The sequence below is a fragment of the Lutjanus erythropterus genome, chromosome 18, assembly GCF_056507025.1.
Source record: "Lutjanus erythropterus isolate fLutEry1 chromosome 18, fLutEry1.hap2, whole genome shotgun sequence".
In the NCBI taxonomy this organism is placed as follows: domain Eukaryota; kingdom Metazoa; phylum Chordata; class Actinopteri; order Lutjaniformes; family Lutjanidae; genus Lutjanus; species Lutjanus erythropterus.
In genome coordinates, this window is record NC_139334.1 from 3,002,638 (window position 1) to 3,024,360 (window position 21,723).

Genomic DNA, 21,723 nt, shown 5'->3' on the forward strand with positions numbered 1-21,723 from the left:
TGGTTATTTTCGAGAAAATGTGTACACCAGCCATATCTACCAGCCTTATGTTTATGATTAAGCAGCAATCTTCAGAAGTGTTATGAGCTGTTTGCCACTTGTTCTTTACCTGTGTTTATCTTGGACGTGACGCGGGACAGGTCAATGCGACGAGGGGGGCGTATGGGTGTAGACGTCTTTGTGGCGCTGGTCTTATGTCTTTCCAAAGGTTTGCTTATCTTAGAGAGGGGAGCAAAGATTCCTGAGGAAAAAAAAGTATTAAGAAAAAGATTAACTATACACAAGTCAGAAGATTATCGGCCATTCAAGATATGCAGAGTGATAAGACTAATAAATAAAAGAGCATATTGCATATGCTAATTTGAATACATTCAATTTACTGACTATTGACAAAATGAACCAATCTAATTTCCTGGGTTAGATAAGATACCACTTAAAACCTGATCGGACCACTTAAACCTTTAAAAGTCAATAATGGTAGAAGTAACTGATGAAGAGGGTGAGTGAGTCGATGTGTTTGATCTTTAAACGCCGGGCTGAGGCATGACCCACCATGTTTCATTCGACAGGTGAAATACTGAACCCCTGCTACTGAGCCATCGTTCTTCCCCTCTGGTTTGTCCAGCTCCACTCCGGCCCAGAGGCCTCCAGAGAACTCGGTGCTGCCGCAGAACCGCAGGGTTCCCACCTACATACACACAAACACCACAGAGAGTCAAAACTATTACACTTTGTACAAAATAAATCAAAATATCATCAAGACACACAGCCTAAGAACTGGCCAGTGCACTGAGCAGTGTGCGCATTATGTCAAGGGCAGAACCCCTACCAGAAACTCGACAACATTTTGATGCGTCTGTGTTCGCTAAAGCAGCGGAGGAGAAAAAACAATTAAAAGGGAAAATAGAGATCAAAGCAATAGACTGTGCCAGGCAGTGCGGGAAAGATAATAACAGTTTTGATTAGCCAATTTCTACAACTCAGCACACCGTGATTCTGTTCTCAGTGTGGCACTATCTAAATCTATTAAGGGTGCCTTCTTTCACAGCAAACGTCCAACTGGGCTAGAATTAGTATTTTCTTATCGTCTGCATGTCTCAGTTTGCTTCTATGTGTGTAGTTTGGATGGCCAGACAGCAAGGGTACATCACAGACAATGGCCTCAAGAAACACAACAATGAACAATTAAGGTGCATTACAAGTTGTAGAGTTTTGGAGATATCAACTGTAGAGACGGCTGCCTTCTCTCCAATACAAAGAAACTAGATGGCACTTGGTTTGTGATGATCAAAACAGCAAATAAAAAAAAAGATTTTAACAGCAGTTGTCTATTTCCAGAAATCATGACCCAGTTACTCACAATAATCCACAGACCTTGTTGTGAGCAGTTGCTGTCAGACAAGCATTCATCAAAATCTTTGCTCCTGTTGGATTGCAAGTTACTAAGTTTGCATAAACTGAGCAGTACTAGTAAACTGCTTCAAGTCCTGATGGATGTGTAATACAGTACATTATCATGGACCTGACACTTATGACAAGAGCCATATTAATGATGACCAACAGTTTGATGGTCAACACGTGAAACTACTTACTTCCTACCGCTATACAGCGCTTGCATCATAAAAGGCAAATATATTTGCAGATTCTTACAGTTCTGATGCATGCTGCTCTCAATTTATCCCAAACTATTTCCACCACGAAACATTTCCTTCAAAATACATGCCTTAAATTGCTGCGGAAGCCTTAGCAGTTAGGCTAATGCAAAACTAATGGCAAGCAACAGGCTACCTCTTCTGCTACGCACTAACACCAGCAACATCATTTGTGTAAACAGTTCACCGTCTGCCCACAGTCGATTGCATTTGATTTGTCTGCGAGCTTCATGTGCAGCACTTTCATGGTAAATCTGAAAAGCCTTAAAGCCAGTGTTTACTTTGACAGACAGGTGGAACATATTCAGAAAGAAATCCTTGAGCTAGGAAGACTCACTTGATTAGTTTTTCTCAAGATCTTACAAAATTCACACTTCCTTAAAAGCCAACACCAACCACTTCAACATGTTATCTCTTATGGCCTTAAATTCAATAAAACTTTATGATTTTAAGGCCCCATTCAAATTTAATAAACTCCTCAGCCCTGAGAGTAGAGAAAGGCACTCCCTGATCTAATAAGAGTCATTTGTCAGAATCTCCGTCATAAAAGTGGAATTATTTTAGAATGACTACAATTTTTTATGCCGTAGGGGTCAAGAAACTCTAAACACGCTTTTCCACAGCACCAGTGTACAACTGTACCCAATTTGTTTTTTTGGTGAGCTTCTGGGAATAAGAGTACACTCATGAAATGGCACCGGGATTACTGGTAAAACTTTCAGAGGCTAATCAAGTTGACTTTTCCAGGGTGATAGCACAAGAGTAATATTCAAAAAAGCAGCTTAAATAAGGTGCACTGAGTGACTGCAAAAGGTGACCAAACACATCAAGGAAAGTTTGAACTTCAGACACAGAAATCAACTACAAGCTTGTGTTTTACTTTACAACATGGATGGTTCTCTGATCCCTGTGTAATGAGGGTCTCCAATCCACGGGATGATAAGTGTAAGGAGCTGAACAGAATTTCCTTCTTGTATTTTTCATTACTCTGGTAGTCGTTTTGCTAGACTCTTACAGCACAGGCACAAAGGAATCTAGTGAATACTGTATACCAGTGTATAACAACAGTGCTTCAGTAATAAAGTAAAAGTACTGTCTTAACTGGGGAAAACTTAAATTTGTTAGTTTGTAGTGTCTGAAGAATGAATGTGGAAAAAGCAGTTTCCAAGACTGTTAGAGAAGCTGCAGTTTTTCCATAGAAATAACTAGGAAACCACAGTCTCAATCTGTATTTTACTTATCTGTTTTAGGGCACAAGTGATAATATTTGATGCCACTATTGAATGCAATTGTGATGAAAAGTACAACGTATTGCCAAAAAACAGAGCTGGTGACTGCTGACTAACAGGAGTTAGTGTTTAGAATGAGTCACATTAATTTCATGTATTTGGAGTTCTCTTACAGAGACTGGAAATGTCAACATTAAGTGCAAAGTCAGCTGCAAGTGATGAGTTTGCTCAAGCGAGCATCTGAGCAGGTACTTGCTACTGTAGAAGCACGGGCGACAGTAACAGAGGAGTGATTTTGCACCAATGGCACAACAGTGGGTGTCTCTTTCAACTGCTCTGTTGGACCAGTAGGCAAACTCGAGGTGGACCGGACCCATGCTGTTAGCCTGACAACTGCTGTAAAGGCTGACATCAGTCACTGGAAAAAGGCCAGTGTTGCAAAATTTAAGCACAAAGTACAGAGAGAAAGCACACATTTCTGGGGTTTTCATGCCATTCTGAAGCAGGAGCACTGTGTAGCGAATTGTCAAAGGTGAACTGTGCTGTGAGCATAGTTAGAAAACTGTAAATTTTATTTGACCTATGGGGTTTAATCCCCATCACTTTCAAAGCCTGCTTCTTGTCAAAAGGATTGCACATGGCTTACACCACCGCACTGAAGTTGAGTGGGTAGGTCAAGCAGCCACACTAACATATTTCTTTGCATTACATGAAGGAAGTGGCCAAAAATAATATCAGGGTTTTTTGGATGAATTTCTTTACCTAGATTCTTGTGTGAGGGCAGGTTTAATTTACTGAAAGGAATACTGCTGCAATTTAAAAAAAATTAACCAGCTGCACAGACACACACAAAAATTTAGACCAGCTACATTAAAGCTGCATTCCATTCCAATTGCCTGATAGTTTCCTGCCAGGGGGACTGCACAGGGTATTCAGCCAAGTTAAGCAAGATTCCAAACCATAGGAAGAAAAATGCTCAGTTCAAAGGGAACTGTGAGCTGTGTAGGGAAGAAGTGAACAACACCTCATCACTTTGCTGGAAGATGACAAGCATGATTATCCATTAGCCATTGTGCCAATAACAAACAATGGACCTCCCAGATGAATTTGTACAGATATACAATGTTTAAATATGAATTATCCAAAAAAAAAAATGCATTCCCACAAAGCCGAAAACATGACTGTTTTTCTTACCTCCTGAAAAGTTGATATTTTGGAGATAAGAGGTTTTCACTGGACAGAGACATACTTGAATGCAAGTATTGTTGTAACATGTTACAAGACATAATTATTTAGGATGAAATAGAATAAATATTACATAGCTTCAATATCTTATTTCAGTAATGTAAAATTTCCACAGGTGCATTAAAAGGTATCCACTGTGTTTTACATTAAGATAAGGCATGGAGGAATGATATTTGGGTTTGTGATGTTGTAACGTGAATGGAGGAATTTTGTTGAGGCAAGTTCTCTTGACTGACATTCCCTGAACAGGGAGCAGAGAAGAGGGATCAGGATTTATCTACACTGTGGAACAGAACAGAGTTTATGCAATGCAGCCAAAAGAAGAGTAAACTGCATGTTTTAGGACAATTTTTCAGAACATACATTCTTTTACAATGCTGCATGTGACCACTTCGGTTTATCACTTTGTTTACACTTCTGACACATTTCACCGATACAGTCAATCAGCCAACACACTGTATAGCTTAGTTCACACTGCCAACTGCACACCATGGACCGTGTGAGGTCAGATCAAGAGCAGAAAAGTCTACAAGACAAGGATGACCCACAGGCAAAAGGGACGAGTATGAGAATTTTCAAACTTCTAACATTGTTATCAGACATTTCACAGAATCATAACTGACTTTGGATCAACTTGAGCCTGCTCAGATAAATGTTGATGATATGCCAGAATAAACTGTCAGGCATAACCCTGAACACTGGATGGATGCCAAAAGGGTGTTGCTTAGCAACTGGAAACTACTTTTTCTTGGTTGAGGGCTGAAATAATTGTAGAAAAATTAACCAAAGCTTCTGTCTTTGTTTAGTGCAAACCACAGCACAGCTGCACTGGACTGCTGTGATGTGGCTACAGACGTGAGGCTGACGGTGCATCAATCTCTTTTGGTTTTACAAGCCATTTAAGCTGCATACGTTCATTTTATGTGCCACTGTTAGTACAGTAGCTGTTAGTAAAATGTATCAATCCAATCAATAATCCCAAGAGAAAAAGTGCATTCACTTTCAGTTATGAAAAAGGCATGGCAGGAATTCAACTCCAAGCATTTTATGTACATAAGCAAATATAAAAATCTGTGCAGTGCTGCTGAGTAACTCTATCTGTGTTGTGTGTGCATGAATGAATCTGCTCTCCCTCCTGTAACATCTCTGTAGTGATACACAGAGAAAAATATTGGTAATATGAAAATGTGATAACCACAGGAACTTTAGTTCAATCTCCAGCACGGGTGCTCTGGGCTTGTAGGATGGGAAGATGGTGAGGGATCGTGTTCTTGTCACTACACTAGAGACTTGTGGGTCCTGTTCAAAGGAGGGTGGATTGAAAAGATACCTCTCCACACTTAAACCTGGTAGGGTAAATGAAATGCATGAAATGATCCCAGATCAAGGTGTCGCACTTGATGGGCCGAACAATTCCTGTTGCTGGTGTTTACATTCATCATGTTATATCCTATCAGTTTTGATTTTGATTATCTGTATACATGCGATATGTTTGTAGCATGAAGGGACTAAAACTTTCTTTTTGTTGTGCCACCCTGTGTTATATAATGAAAATAAATGGCCATGATACTGAATATCACTGTTGTCACTTAATGCCCCTCAGCTAAATGATGAGTCAATATGTGCAGACAATGACATCGCTCTCGTCTGTTAGTAGAACGCAGTGTGCACTGATGAGCCCCATCTGAAAATACAGCCGATTTTCTTTTACCTTTGTGGTTTTTAAATGTGAAGTACTGTTATTAAAAGAAAATAACACGGTACAGCTTCAAGAACCCTGAATGGGCCATGTCGAGCTCTTTCTGCTTATTTTTGCAGATATGCTGTGTGTTTTACTAGTTATGATTAAGAGAGGACTGAATCCAAAAACAGAGAATGTTAATTATTGAACAGAAAGACTTGCAGTGCTCTGGAACAGAAAATGTTGAAAGTGACCCATAATTAACTGAAAACTTCTTTTCTTGTTATTACACATGTCTGTCCCAGTTTTCCTGTCAAGTGCACACACTAATATGCTGTGACAATTTTACAGCAGAGTTGGGCTACTTTGCAAACCAACTATAAACTATATGGAACATACAGTTCACTTACTAACCTTAATGTGTTCATTTAGGTATGACCAGTAAAAGCTTTTCCCAGCTGAAACCCCCTGATCGGGACGATCATCAAATCACATGCTCCCACCATGTTCTATCTGCATTATACATCTTCATTTAAAAAAGTGACTTGTAAAATGACAGTCAAGCCTTTGGCATATTCAAAACTCTCAAATATCTTTCATGAAATTAACTAAAGCATTAAATACATTCAAATTATTTGTTAAAACTTTTGTGGTAGAGGTCATTAACTTGCATTCATATTTTACATTGAAAAAGAACCTCTTTCGATTGGGAAATTTCTAAATCCATCAACATCACCGTGATAGAAAAACAACCTGCGAATTAGAACTGTTTCCCTCTTCTAAGAATGAAAGATGGTCATCACAGACACATTGGGATCCTGAAGATTTTTTTTTTTTTTGATTTGTTGTTGGTGCTGTTTCAATTTTAATGGGAGCAGAAGAGCTTAAGGTGTGCAGTACAGCTGTTTTTAAAATAGTAAAGTTGTCAGAAACAAAATTAAACTGATGGAAAACATATAACGAACATAAAATTGATGTACTGAAATGATTTGATTACAAATTATTTAACTCAGTTCAATTCACCTAAATGATTATTACTGATATAGCAAATCAGCTAACTGTTTAATTTGGAGTGTTTTATACTATATATGATGAGGTAACAGAAAAAAATGAAGCATCATAGCATCATTTATTTTGCCTGTGGTTATAAAGCCAAACCCATTTGAGTTGGAGATTGGTTGGATGCAGCCCCTGACCCAGAGTTAGTTTCACGTCCGAAGGTATAGTCACATGTTCTGGCAGCTTTTTTCAAAATCCAGCACTTACTCACTGCTGCTTGGAGTTTATTTCACAGAAGTTGTCTCTGTAACTGGAGAAGTGAACACTCATTTGAATGCAGCTAATCATCGCCTCCTAATTAGAGGGTTGAGATATGGAAAATGAAAAAGTGGATATTTCAGACAAATCTTGGCACAGCTTAAAGAAATGATGCAACTGAAGGATTCATGAAGATACTCATAATTGTTCTTGCCTTTCGATGGCGTCCTACCACGCACCTTCTGTCCAGCGATCACTACGCGGTCACCGAGTCGGATTCCCATGGTGGCGAGCTGGATCCTGGCCTTATCGGAGAGAGCGGGGAGGGACGGGGTTTGCAGTGTGAGGGGCAGGGGGGAGCTGGGTCTGGGCAAAGCCTGTCTCAGCAAAGTCCGGAGCTCTTTGGCCACGGCGGCGGCATCCGCCATCTCCAGGGGCATGTCGAGGGGGTCAGGCACCACATCCACTGGGCACTGCCCTTTTTCATTCTGTCGAGACAAGAACAGAAGAGCAATGATATAATTATAAGTGAATTTCATCCTTTTTTTTGCCAGAGTAAATGTAATATAAATAATCAATACCAATAAATAACAAGACTGCTAGGACATCAGATAATACAAAACTTTTTGCTTCCACTATCAAAACTTTCAGTTATCACTTCTGTAACAAGAATACTGGACTTAACAGAATCTTTAATTTTATCTCCACTCCCAAAACAAAATCCCTCCCATGCCTGTTTTAAAGCAGCTGATCAGGCACACAACATGGAAGTTTAGTCAAGTGGCTCGGAGAGACTAGAGCTGAGACTGAGTCAGCAAGCCCAAGTGTCAGTGGAGGAGGGAGGAGACGACTGTGAAGGCGTGAGGGATGAGGGGAGTCCATTAATTTGTCAACAAGGCCTGTCATTCACGTGTCGTAACACTGAGCTAATGTATGCCCTGCTTAATCTGCAACAGCAGCTTGAATGGTTTGTACTGCTGTGGTCTTTTGAGAACGCATTTCAAAGTACTGGTTCAAGGAAAGACTTGTTGGGTTCACTGTTGATTTTCTATGCTTTTGCATTTTGAAATTATGCTTTTTAAACAAAATTTAACCTACTCATCTCTCAACTTCAGCTTTAAATGCATAATGTATTCAACAGAACGATAATCCCTTCTAGATGCTCTCATTTATGTGACCTGAGGGAAAGCTATGCAAGGCTCTCACACTGAACCATTCTTTCAAAAATGTCACACACTCAGCGACAGACAACTACACTGTCTGGCCAAAAAAGAAAGAAAAAAAAAACAAAACGCACATTTCTTTGGACCGCCTTTAGCTCTGATTACAGTACACATTCGCCATGGCATCATTTCGTTAAGTTTGTGCAGTGTCACAAGATTTATTTCTGTCCAGAGCTGCATTAAATTTTCACTCAGATTTTGTATTGATGATGGGAGAGTCCAACCGCTACATAAAGTCTTCTTCAGCACATCCCAAAGATTCTCAATGGGGTTAAGGTCTGGACTCTATGGTGGACAATCCATGTGTGAAAATGATGTCTCACGCTCCCTGAACCTCTCTTTCACTATTTGACCCCGATGAATCCTGGCATTGTCATCTTGGAATATGTCCGTGTCATCAGGGAGGAAAAACATCCATTGATGTAAAAACCTGTTCATTCAGTATATTCAGGCAGTGAACTGACCTTATTTTTTGGGCACATAATGTTGGTGAACCTCGACCTGATCAACTGAAGCAACCCCAGATCATAACACTGCCCCCACAGGCTTGTACACTAGACACTAGGCATGATGGGAGCAATCACTTCATCCACCTCTCTTCTTACCCTGATGCCCCCATCACTCTGGAACAGGGTAAATCTGGACTCATCAGACCACATGACCTTTTTCCATCGCTCCAGAGTCCAATCTTTATGCTGCCTAACAAACTGAAGCATTTTTTCTCCAATCAGCCTCAAAGATAAGTGGTTTTCTTAAGGCTACACAGCTGTTTAGTCCCTTGAGTTCTCTTCACATTGCGTGTGTGGAAATAATCTCACTTTCACTATTAAACACAGCCGTGAGTTCTACCGTTGATTTTTTTTATGATCTGATTTCACCAAACATTTAAGTGATCTCTGATCACCATCATTCAAGATTTTTTTCCAGCTACATTTCTTCCAGGAAGATGATGATTCACCACTGTCCTACCAGGTTTTAATAATGTGCTGCCAGTTCTTAACCCAGTTTTATCTTCATCAGTCTCCTTAGTTGTTTTCTTTGCTTGATGAAGGCCAATAATTTGACCCTACTGAAACAGAGTAACATCTTTTCCACGACCACAGGATATGTCTTCTGACATGGTTGTTTAAGAAGTAAGTAGCTACTCACTGCATCAGTTAAGTTTAAATAACTTGTTGCCAGCTGAAACATATTAATGACTGCAGTAATTTTCCAATGGAAGGCTCTTACCTACTTGCTTTGTTAAATCCAGGTGGACTTTTTCTGGGGCAAGGCAGTGTATATAGCAGCTATACACCGTCTACAACGGTAGTTCAAGGATTGGTTTTCATTTGTTTTAATAAAATACTCATATGCCATTGGCTATACGCCTATGAGTCTCTCACTGGTCATATGAAACGTCAGTACTGCATTGAGAGAGACTTGAAAAATTTCTGAAACTGTCTCCATTTAATACTGATGCCTGTATATGATGCAAGAAGATCAGCTTTTTCGATATACTTATTCTTCATGTGTGCCAACAGATGAAACCACAAACGAAACAAGCCTGTGTTTACATTTTTCCAGGCAAAGTTATGGTGAGAGGTACATTAGCCAGTTAAAAGGAGGACAGAGGACATTTTTATTTAGCTAATTTTATTTTTTACACTATATTTTGTAGGTATAGCAGAAGACACACTACCACTTTTGTGCACAGGAGCATACAAGATCAACACAATATGAAAGTTTCTTATAGTAGCTTTAACAACACAAAGGCATCAGTTTTAATAACCCAATACCAAGCAGTGTCAAAGATTTCTACAGTCAAACGATACCTGCATTCAATCCTTCTGGTGCCCAGATCGAGAAAAAAAGTATATATGGTTTTACTTGCAGCCAACTACCACAAGTGTTCTTCGTATAGAGAACCTTTGTAGTGGCATCATTATGTTTTAAACAATACCCAGCCCTAGCACCCCTGCAATGATCCCATCATTATGTTTTTGTTCACCATGGAGCTAAACAGGTGTTGGTTAAACTCTGGTCTATTTTGAGTCTGTTGTTGTACTGAACTGCTAATGTTTTCTCCACTACTAGAATATCTGAAACAGCTCTCAAATTGCATGCTTATATTAACGTGTTATACTATTTTACATTGCATTATTGCTTTTATTTATTTATCCTTTACAAATCCACTAAGACTTAATTAATTGGTGTACTGACTATTACTGCACTGAACTCTGTCACTTTAGGTTTACTGCACCTTTGCAGCTCCCATCTGGCACAATCTACTGTATAGTTGTAGCTAGAGTTGTCACCATACCAGAATTTTAACTTGAATGCAATACTAGTATCTAAAAAAAAAAAAAAAAAAAGATTCTCAATACCTCTTTCGATACTTCAGCAAAAAGGAAAAAAGTTTGGACTCGCAAAATATGATTATTTTTTTTTTGTTTGTTTTTTCTTCCATTAATAACCTGCACACAGTGCTGGTACAGAAAAAGTCAATAAACACTGTCTGGTTTTGCTGCAAGCCAAATTTAAGACAGGACAATAAAAAGACTGAACTGAAGCGAGGCCTTGAATGAATTCTTAGACTTTTGCAGACTTACATTTTTCATAGCTTTGGTACTTTCGACAGTATAATAAACAGACATTTTGTCATTTTAAAAGGAGGTATAGAAAAAGTATTTAAGTATTGATACTTCAAAATATTTAACATCTATATTTTTTAAAACTTTACTTATTACTATAATTTACCTCATACATACTACCTGACTGTCATGTATGTTGTACCACACCTGAGAAACCTGCTTATAAGCTTTATATCATGCTTAATACCAGACTATTAATATAATGTGAATGAATGGGTTTAGTTACAGTAATAAACTGGTAAATCAGTGAAATGTAACTCCTGCTCATTTTCCACTGTATGATTTAATGTTTACCAAGCAAGCAATGAGCCAAACTTATCTCAGTTCAACTGAAAAACAGCTATGAAATCAATAAGCAGATACTTTAAGTAAAAGGAGATTTTTTTTTTCAAGAATTGATGGCTAAACTAAACTTGACTACGAAAGTTGAACCAATAGATAAAACAAAGTTTTCAAACATCTCAGTTTTCAACAGTGCTTGTAACACTGGCATACAGCTCATGGGGGTTGTATCTGGCAGCAAAACGTAATAACAGTAAAACTTCACTCTACCCTTCGAAAGTCCAGCACACACCAAGAAGACTGTTTCTCACTTCAAATCTGGAACATTCAAGTAAGCAATCCACTACAGCATCTTGCTACTAATGGAAAGTATGATGAGTAGCCATAGCTATTAAGCCATAAGATATGTGGTAAGGGGAAGCATGAAAGGCCAGCAACATTTTTTATTTTCCCACCCTTATAAAACTTTCCACTGCTCAAAATCCAAGGTTTGTTGAGACGAATCTCTGCAGGGCCAGAGAAGAGAAATATCAAATTAAACCTCATCCAAGTCTGACCTTTACTCAAAAGTAAAAGAGATTTTAAACCAAATTTCTTGGCTGTGGTGTCATGTCTTATATTCCTCTGCCAGCCTCCACTGACATTTTTCAAATGCAAGTGACAGTTTAGTACGTAAACCATCCCGATACATCTCAAATCAACGCAAACACCTATACGAACTGTATGGTGCTGACAACGGTGGCTGATAGTGATGCAGCACATACAGTCTTTTGATTAAACTACATTTACTACTGAACTGTGCAGGCAGCATTAGGTTAATGCTGCTTTTCTTTGTTGTCTGTGCATTTTGCAGTGTATTCTCTTAAGTCAGGGGTCTGCAATCTGCTGCTCCAGAGCAGCATGCAGCTCTTCTGCCCCTTTCCAGTAGCTCCCTGTGACTTTGACAAACATGGAAATGAAGAACAGCTGTTTTTTAACATTTGAATTTTCAGTTATATTTGATGTAGGCCTAAAGAGATTCTTACATTCTACAAATGTAAAAAATGTGAAGTCTTCACACAGAGCAAAATATTAATACAAAAAAAAAAAAAAAAGAATATTTAGTCAAATAAAATGTGCGTCATAACCTACATCTACAGCCTGGCACCTTTTCCACTAAAATGTTGTTGCTGTCTAGTCTTGAGTATTCCTTGGCTAGCTATGCCAAATCCAAAAAAGAAAAGTCTTTAGCTCTTTTTAGAGTAAAAAAAAGCCGACCCCCGTTAAAGTAATAATAAAATTAGTATCCTCAATTCAAATCACGTTTATTTGTCCTAGTGGGACACTTGCAGACATTGCAGAAATGTTACGACTGATACAACCACATGAGTGCTCTATACCTCGACTAAAGTTGATTGGGTCCTTTCAAAACTACGAAGATTCCTAGGGGGAAAACAATACCAATATCAGAACTTGTAGAAAGAGATGCAATACATCGCTGGTGCTAATTGGAAAGACTCAATAAACCTTAAATAACAAAGCAGACGGACAATAATCTCAACTCAGTGCTGTTAAGGATAAGTAAGCACCCATCTCTAATCCAGAAAATCTGTAAATAATGGGTTAAAAAAACAAACTGGATCTCACCAACAAACCTTTACATGCTCTCCAAGCTTTTCATGCAGACACTAAAACATACAGAGCCTCTGCACTCATCTTAGAGCAAAGCTATTATTGGATTATATTGTGCAGTGCTTTGGTGACCTCCAGTGGGAAAATTGTGCATATAAGGAACAGGCACAAGCTTTAATGAGTCATTTAAACACTCATTGTAATGCAAAGGATACTAATGACATGAAAGATTGAGACATGCAACTTCTACTTCATAATATCTTTAAAAGCATAATTCAATAGAATATATAGGCTATGACAGAGCATTTAGTCTTGATGCCACATCACCATCTACTAGCAATCTGCTGTACATCCTTCAGTTCAAGATAACAGTTGATCATTGGTCAGCAAACCCTCGACCAAGGCTTTAAATGAGAGGCAAAAGGCAGAAAGACTGAGCTATGAGATGTTCAAAACAGGTCTACGGGATCTGTCTGGGAAATCTGTATTGCAAACTGTTGCCTTTTTAGGTGATATCTGCCAGCAGAGTCAGAGAGTGCCAAACAGAAAATGTGCAGAAAAAAACCACTGAATATCTGAAAAGGAATAAATGTGGCCTGGGAGAGATTGGAATCAAGCACAAGGATTGCTTTTGCAAAGGTCGCCATCAAATTGATGTCATTGTGTAATACGGTAAATAAAAAAGCTAGGATTACATCACATAAGAAAGGCTTAGTAAGTCTAATGGTGGGAAAATTGTTGGAGTGAATTTTCAAATTCTAACTGATGACGTCTGTGAGCAAATACACGAGGCGGGAGCAGTGTCATGAACACCCACAGTCTAATGAAATCCAATACAACAGCTGTGACACAAACAACCTTTTTTGAGACTGAGTCTGAGAAGAAAAGGTTCAATAATATAATATAATATAATATAATTTAATATAAGTTTTAGGACTGCAGTTTGTGTTGGTGCTGTATTGGACTGCTTTTTATGTGGCGATTTAGTAGAGCTGAAATATTTAAGTCCACTAATCAACTAATTTTGTCTATGCCATTTGCTGGTTTGAGCATCTCAAATGGGAGGATTTGCTGCTATTCTATCATTATAAATTGATTACTTTAGGGTTTTAGATTGCTGGCCAGACAAAACAAGCGATATGATGATGGCATCTTCTGCTCTGGAAGACTCTGGTGTGAATTTTCACTCTTTTCAAACAGTTCACTGTATAAACTAGACAATTTAAAAATTGAGAGAATAAGCAATAAAATCAACAGCAGCCCAAGATCTCAGCAGGGATGGATACAGAACTCATATTAAACGGGCCCAGGGGCCATATTATTAGTATTAATAAGCTCTGACATTATTGATTCTTATCTGTACTTTTTAATGTTTTGGTGCAATTTATAACCACAGTACAGCCTCATCCCTGCTCTCTGTTGGGCTCTGTGAGCTCCTCCACACACCCACATAAACAAAACACACAGCAAGGTCAGCTAGCAGCAGAGCCCAGAGGCCACCGATGGAGACACTGAAATGAAAAAGGTGAAATGAACCTGAAGGTTACTTGAGGGGACGGCAACTACGCTCCTTACCGTAAGTTAAGTGCAACTTAACCCCTGCAAGTAAAAATACTTATCAATATACCTGTTCAACATGCATAAATCTGAGTAATAATAATCATGTTTGTAGAAAGCAATACTCTGCTCTGTCCACCGTCTCTCATCCCCCACCGATATATTAAACACAGCTCTGTAGCTCGGCTAACAGTGACTTGTTACAAACAAACTAAAATGAAAGCTGTCTGTATGTAGTCTAAATGCTCAGCTTGCCACAAATCTTAAAATCTGGCAAATTCTTCTACGCTTAGCTGGTGTAGCTGGCTGGGATAAACCAGGCCCTCCTCCCTCTACCAGCTGTACCTAAAGGCAGTGAATCACATCAGCAGAGGGAGAAGGACAGCATGAATAAACTTCACTCAGTACTGTGATGTCAGGAATATTATTTATTTTGACGTTTTATATTTGTGTCCCGTGTGATATTATTGAGTTTATATGGTGACTTTGCTGTTGTAAACATTATGGTTGCTGCTCTATAAAAATGTTCGTTATACTTATAATATTCACTTCTAATTCAAGAAGCATTAGTGTTGATAAAATCCTAATGATAACCATCCCAAGATTTTAGTGCTGCGTTTTGTTACCATTTACAGATACAGGAAGGAGACAGACATCATCATCACATTAACAAGTTGAAATATATTAATGATTTAGACAGGACTGTGCATCACAAGTGACAAACCCAAGCAACCTGAATATATTTTATTGAACTGAAACGCACTAATGGTGCTGCTCAAGAAAAATTTATTTCATTTTCATGTTTGAGAAAGATGCAGTAGAAATATTGAGTCATTAAGTGTGATGGTGTGTCACAATATTCTCTCTGAATTTTTGCTACACTGTATCTTCTTTTTTTTTCCCCGTTACAAGAATTCTCATCTGCAGTAAAGATAGCAGAACCTTTTACACAAGTTAAATGAGCCCTCAGTGCAGCAGCGCTGCTGGCTCATAATGTGGGGAGATGTCAGGAGAATGGCTCCCTGCTTTCGTGAAGGTTCAGTACAGATTGGAAAATGATGGGAAAAATGATTTAGGGTCATTTAGAGTCTCATATTAAACTTGCTGACTGACTAGCTGTAGAAATCTGTCTGTAACTAACTTAGAGGAAAGGATTAAATATCAATTACCTGGATGATGTGGAAGGAAGAATCCAGTTAGTAAAACTCTTGTATGAGAGTATATAAGAGAAGAATGTCACTTACTCTGAAAGCAGGGTTGGCTCCCAGCTCCAGGAGACATTTGACAGCTGACACGCACAGGTTGGATGCAGCGATGTGCAGGGCGGTGCCGAAGTCAAAGTCACTGCAGGTGGCATCTACCTCTACAAAAGAAGGGAAAATCAGTCAGAGGAGATTGGTATTACAGTGGAAATTGCTGACACTGATCATGTCTGTCTGGGTCAAACTGATCGCTATGAGCAAGCTATTTTTCATTCAAATACCATCAAATTAACATTTGAATATTTATTACATGAATAACAAGTAATTAAACTGAAAGGTTTGTTACTGACTGAAAAATACAGTAGATCTGTTTCAAACAGTGTAGCAGCCTCAGTAGCCTCAGAGTGCAGGCTCGCTGCCAATTCTTCTGCCATCTCCCTCACCAAGAGCCCGCTCAAGGGGGCGTGACCGGGCATTATCAGTCCACTCGACAAAGGTGGCTTCAACCTGTGCGCATTCGTTTTCTGTCTCCATCACAAGCAGAGTGTTTTTTGATTACTGTTATCGTGACAAGCCATTTTGTCTGTTTACATTTTTATAAGCTCTTTTATAAGCTTTTTTTTGACACTATGATGTTGTCTTATGATTTTCTGTTAGTTGACTCAGTTGCTCACATTAATTGATATTTAAGGAACTCTGGGAGACTTTGTGTTGGAAAAGATTACCGTCATAAGATCTGCCAGACTTGACAAATGTCTTGATAAAATCGTGGGTGCTAGGTGATATAAGCACCACCATGACAGAGTTGCTGGGCTGTGTATATGATGAATGGATCAGAACATGGGAGAACCTGGCTAGTGTGTGTAAGTGTTAAAGTTGGGACAAGACAAAGAGCTTGTCCATGAATCTGGTTTACTGAACTTCCTCAAAATGATAACATGGACTGGTGTAAAAAAAAAAAAAAAAAAAAAAAAGACATCAGTTACCCAAATAATTATGCAAACTGGCATGTGGGAAGAGGCCCCAGGTCCATTGTTGAGTCACTGCTACAGCATCTGGCAGCTGTTACCAGGGAAAAACGTTTTCTACAACTGCAGTGAACAGGGTCTTCCATTTTTCTGGTCTTTCAGGGTATTTGTATATGGTATGCATGCTGTGACCACTCAGGGTCTGTGATGCTGGCCCATCTCATTAGGCCACTATAACACTTAATGAGCTCCCGTTGTTCAGTAGCCAGGCTCATATTCTGTATTTACAGCACAGAATTTAGTTTTAACAGTCACTGACCACAAACAGTAACCGCTAAAATATCACCACATTTGATCTCACAGACGTTATATTGTTATAAAAATCTGATATACAGTGCAAACATTTCTGTAATAATTAATGACAATATTTGCACATACTGTCAAAGGGCATATCATTTTTACATGTGTATACTACTATTTTGGTCAGTAAATTCAGTAGCTTTGTCTTGCTGCTCACTACATGTCAGCACAGGCATAGGCAGCATGCCTTGACTTGAGATGGCATTAGATCGTAATTTATATGCAAACTAGCTAAATAAAAAACTGGACTGAACACTAATTTAGCATATCAGAGTATCCAAAACATATAACAAAAAATATATCCAGGCTTTATATGGTGTGCAGTAATTTGTCCATACTTAGTGTGCGTAAGGTTGACACGGTTACCAATTTGTAAGTAAACCACAGTGAAATTCCCACCAGTCAGTATTACCATTTCAAAATGCAACTATCATTAGCAACATGTTTGTTTACCACACTATGAAAAACTGGTAAATCCTGGCTAGCAGCATCAGAGTCAGCCACAGTGTTCCAGATTTTATGCTGGCACACATGTGCCAACATGTATTTGTTTTGGGAAATGAAAATAGTGGAAGCCTGTGACAGCATTCTGGAGATTATTTTTGCCATCTAAGAGGGCAAAGTCTGAAGTGTCGTAATATTTTGGATTTTGTAAAAGTGTTGGAGGAAATTTGACTGAAGATGGTTGCCCTGTCTGCAGAACATTCAGAAAGAAAGTCACCGTGAGAGGCTCATGTGTCATCTTTGTGACTACCACGCACTTCTTTACAGTGAAGGCAAAATAAGTTAACTTTTGTGGTTTGTCTGTCTAACTTGCTAAGAGCTTGCCAATAATGTAAAGTGAAGCCTTCAGTGTTTTCTACTGTTATAAAAAAGTACTGTAGAAGTATTCCAACAGCAGAAACGCTACAGACTCACAAGACTCCTGTCAATTATTGTGGAGCTCATTGCAATTACTATCACTGTCTTCACAAGACTCATTTGTATGATGTATGAAACATGATAATTTTGGTCACTTTAATCATGATATGAAAATAGTTTCATACCGTTTCATCTCTACTTATGTGCAATGATTAGAAAAGAATCCACACACTTTCTATGCAATATTCATTTACCGAGGCAAGCTTTCAATTTTGGCTCCAGCACCAGACTTTATGTGCTGAGGAGTGATTTTTACAAACTGGACTCCATACCCGCCTGAAATGAGCAATAATTAAAAGTGATGTAATCAATCTGGAATGAACTCCTGCTGCCACTGTCCATCTCCACAGCAACATCATTGTCTGTATACAGTGAGTTGCCAGTAGATACACCTACATCCACAGCAATGCACTGACATAAAAGGGGGTGGACAAAATTTCGAAGAACCTTTCTACATAATGCAACAGCACCACACACTACAGTGTCCATAGAGGAGAAGCAAACCTCTCTGACTGACGCCTACAACAAGAAGTTAATATGATAAGCTGCATAAAGTTAGGCTGCATTGCAGGGATGTTGTACTGAATTGGACCGAATGCAGTAACTACGGGTGCACTTACTAAACAAGCAACACAGTATGTTTATCAGGAAGAAGATAAATTACTGTGGCCTTAATCCCCACTGCAGCTGGATTTGAAAACAGAAACGTTTGCCCTGCACAGACTGTGGAGGCGACCTTCCTCCTCTCTCATCTAGCTGCAGCTGTGCTCTCACCGCCAGGCTGGGAGGCCTGCAGCACCACCCGGATGAGCTGTGGCACGTCAAAGTACGCGGCATAGTGCAGGGCCCTCATGTTAGTCCAGCGTGAGCGAAGGTTAGGATCAGCACCCAGGGCAAGGAGCTGGCGAGCAAAGCTGGCTGCTGTCTCTGCATCACCTGAGGGACAGAGAACGGATGCAGGTAAAAGTGTGTCGAGAGGAGGTGTGGTAACAGACAGTGTGTCAGTTCTGGAGACTGTGTTTGCAGAGTCATACAGGATTATGTTCAGTGGTCGGAGTCAGAAGATAAACTAATATACAAACAAGATGGATTAAATGTGTGTACACTTTTACAGTCCAGCTGAGAGTGTTTATTCAACACTCCTGTCGATACTAACCGATGCCTGGGGCTCCGGCCTTGCAGCAGTAGTGCAAGAGGCTCATATCTGTCAGGCCGTCTCGATCATTTACACCGCAGCCTCTCTTTAGGATCTGTGCAAAGACAAGATGTGCAGTGTGTCACTGAGGACCGCTGGTGTCACTGTGGAGAAATATTACATAATAGGCTATAAAGTGAAACTCGGGGGCACTGATCTGATGAATGACAAGTAAGCTGGGCCTCTCATGACTCTACTCAACTTTAAATTTGGACGAGAATGGTTGTGCAAACTGACACCAAAACGAGGCATTTATTTCTCAAGGGCAGCAGTTATTAAGAGAGAGAAAATAATCAGCTGCTTTTACCCTCGAGACAAGAACTTCTCTGCACAATTAACTGCAATGCAGGTACTTTGTGTAACTCTGGAGGTGGTTCGTGGGCAGCTTGGCAAGGCCTCCCCCACCTATGATATTTAAAATTTCTTTGCATTGTCTGGTGAATAATTTAATTAGTCATTTTTTAATTCTGAGTTTTGTTAGTACAGACAGAAGAGTTTGCACTGAGGCGATGGAAACAGTATCGAAACACGAGGGCAGTGAAAATTGCTGAATGCCATCACCTCATTGCCAATATGGTTGATGTTCTTCTGAACCTGGGGCACCCACTGCCTGAGGACAGCGAACAGCTCTGGTATGGTGGTGCTGGGATCCAGAAGAACCTCCCGGCACTGCGGCTCACTGGGGTCAAAGAAGGAGAACTCTGGAGGTGGTGAGAGAGACAAAAAAATGACAGAGATGCATTTTAACTAAATGATTACTGCAACTGTTAATCCAAAGGTTTGTGCTTCTTTTTCACCTGCGTGTGAGGAGAGCATGTGTGAAACTCTGCGGCATAAATATACATTAACTTTCGGCAACAGACTGTTCAATCGATTCAGTCAAATTACTAATCTTGGGAAATGCCCTTGCTGTGCTTGCAGAGGCGAATAAAATCAGATGTGACAGTGGATGGCATGCCGTGAACCAAATGAAGCATTAGAGAACCTGACCGAGGCTGAAAACAAATAAGCCCGGCCTTTCACAGTGAATGCCAACACTTACAATTACAAATGCCAGCGTCAAACCCTCTGCATTTGCTTTACCGAAGGTATTACATATGAGGAGACTCGACCCAAGAGCCCTTTACGCTTATTAATGATCACATGATTAAATTCATGATGTACAGGGATGAAAACTGCACTCCATTTCAAAATCAATAAATATAAATCATTCATTAAGTCGTATACTTTCTGTAAGACAGACTGGACTATGTGAAATAACAAAGATCAAAACTAGAACTAACTAATTAACATACTATTTTAGACATCAATCTATAAGAAACGTGAAACGTGTTCAATTATTCACAATATTAAAAATGATGGCATGATATTCTTATAATATTGTAAGCATATCTTTGATCTTTGACTCTCTCATCCCATCAGGATCATTGTTATTTCAGACATAATTACTGCATCTTGTCTCACAGTGCACTGATCAAATGATCAATAATCATAACTCACTGCTAAAATTTTTGTTGTTATATCATCAGCTGATCAAAACACAGTGGAAACAGAGTCTGATACTGCAGTGAGCGTGTTAACTGGCCTGATGTGTCACTCAGGTCCACTGTGTGTATCATGTACCAAACGCGTGTATGTGTGTGTGTCTGTGTGTGTGTGTGTGTGTGCGCGTGTGTGCATGCTCACCACAGTCACTGGGCATGGGTGCAGAGGCCACCTGGTGAATAACCGGCCGCTGATGGGAAGAGGCCCAGCCCAGCACAGTGTCTCCCTCAACAGGCTCTGAAACATCCTCCTTTGTCATCTCCCCCTCAGGGCCTGTGGCAAGAACAATATTAGAAGTCCTATTCTGAGAACACAAGTAGGTCTAATCCCAACAAAGCAGTGAGAACTCCAATTCTTTGATGAGGAGACACTGTAGCTTTCAAGGCCCATATTCACAAAGCTTCCTAGTACAAAGAGTTGCTCCTAGTGATGAAATTCTAAGAAATTTCTTAGTGGTGTGATGTTTTCTAAGAATTTTCCCTTAAAGTTGAAAGTAGATCCTGGAAAAGGTGAAAGTTAATCACAAACCATCTTAGCCCTTACAAGAGCACCGAAGGTGAAAACTGTTTGGAGTATGATAAAGACTTTTAACAAGCTTAAGAGTTTCTACAATAATAATAATACTAACAATAATATCAATAACAACAATAAACATTATGTATATATCACTTTTTAGAACGTTACAAATGCTGCCAAAAATAAAAGTGATCACAAAACCAAGATATCTGCTACAGTGCAGCAGTGAAGACTTGGGTCTTTTACATCATCAGAGTGATCACAAACAATTTCAGCGCTTTCACACTGCTACATTGTGACGCAGTTCATGTAATTTCCACTGCAAGCTCACAAAAGGACATTGATAGCCCACACATAGCAAGTTTCCCTTGTTATCATCAAATATATTAAGTATTAAAATTGCCAGCGGGTAAATAAACAAGCAAATAGTACAGACTACTATTCTCATAGCCTACTGCTCAAGCATGGCTGTTCTCTACTTTTTTAAGTCTTGCAATTTATTCAGCAGAGATTTTCTTAAAATATTATCCAGAATTATTACAAACGTGTTGGAACCAGCCATACCTCCTCTCTAAGATAGAAGTTTCTGTCACTTCTTGCTCGGAGTTGCTCTGACAGTTTTCCTACATTGCTCCTAAGCTCAGAC

The 21,723-nt window shown here is 39.4% G+C and overlaps 1 protein-coding gene across 3 annotated transcripts in view; it reads right to left on the reverse strand.

Moving 5' to 3' along the window:
* Positions 1–21,723, reverse strand: part of LOC146310437 (CAP-Gly domain-containing linker protein 4) — a 48,154-nt gene that overhangs the window by 20,614 nt on the left and 5,817 nt on the right. For all 3 annotated transcript variants that reach the window (XM_084741987.1, XM_084741986.1, XM_084741985.1), the window contains exons 2-9: positions 20,703–20,834; positions 19,578–19,717; positions 18,978–19,071; positions 18,596–18,757; positions 15,615–15,733; positions 7,304–7,552; positions 553–688; positions 110–241 (exon numbers count right to left, since the gene is read on the reverse strand). In XM_084741987.1, the coding sequence (XP_084598113.1) occupies positions 110–241; positions 553–688; positions 7,304–7,552; positions 15,615–15,733; positions 18,596–18,757; positions 18,978–19,071; positions 19,578–19,717; positions 20,703–20,834 (1,164 nt within the window). The remainder of the gene's footprint in view (positions 1–109; positions 242–552; positions 689–7,303; positions 7,553–15,614; positions 15,734–18,595; positions 18,758–18,977; positions 19,072–19,577; positions 19,718–20,702; positions 20,835–21,723) is intronic.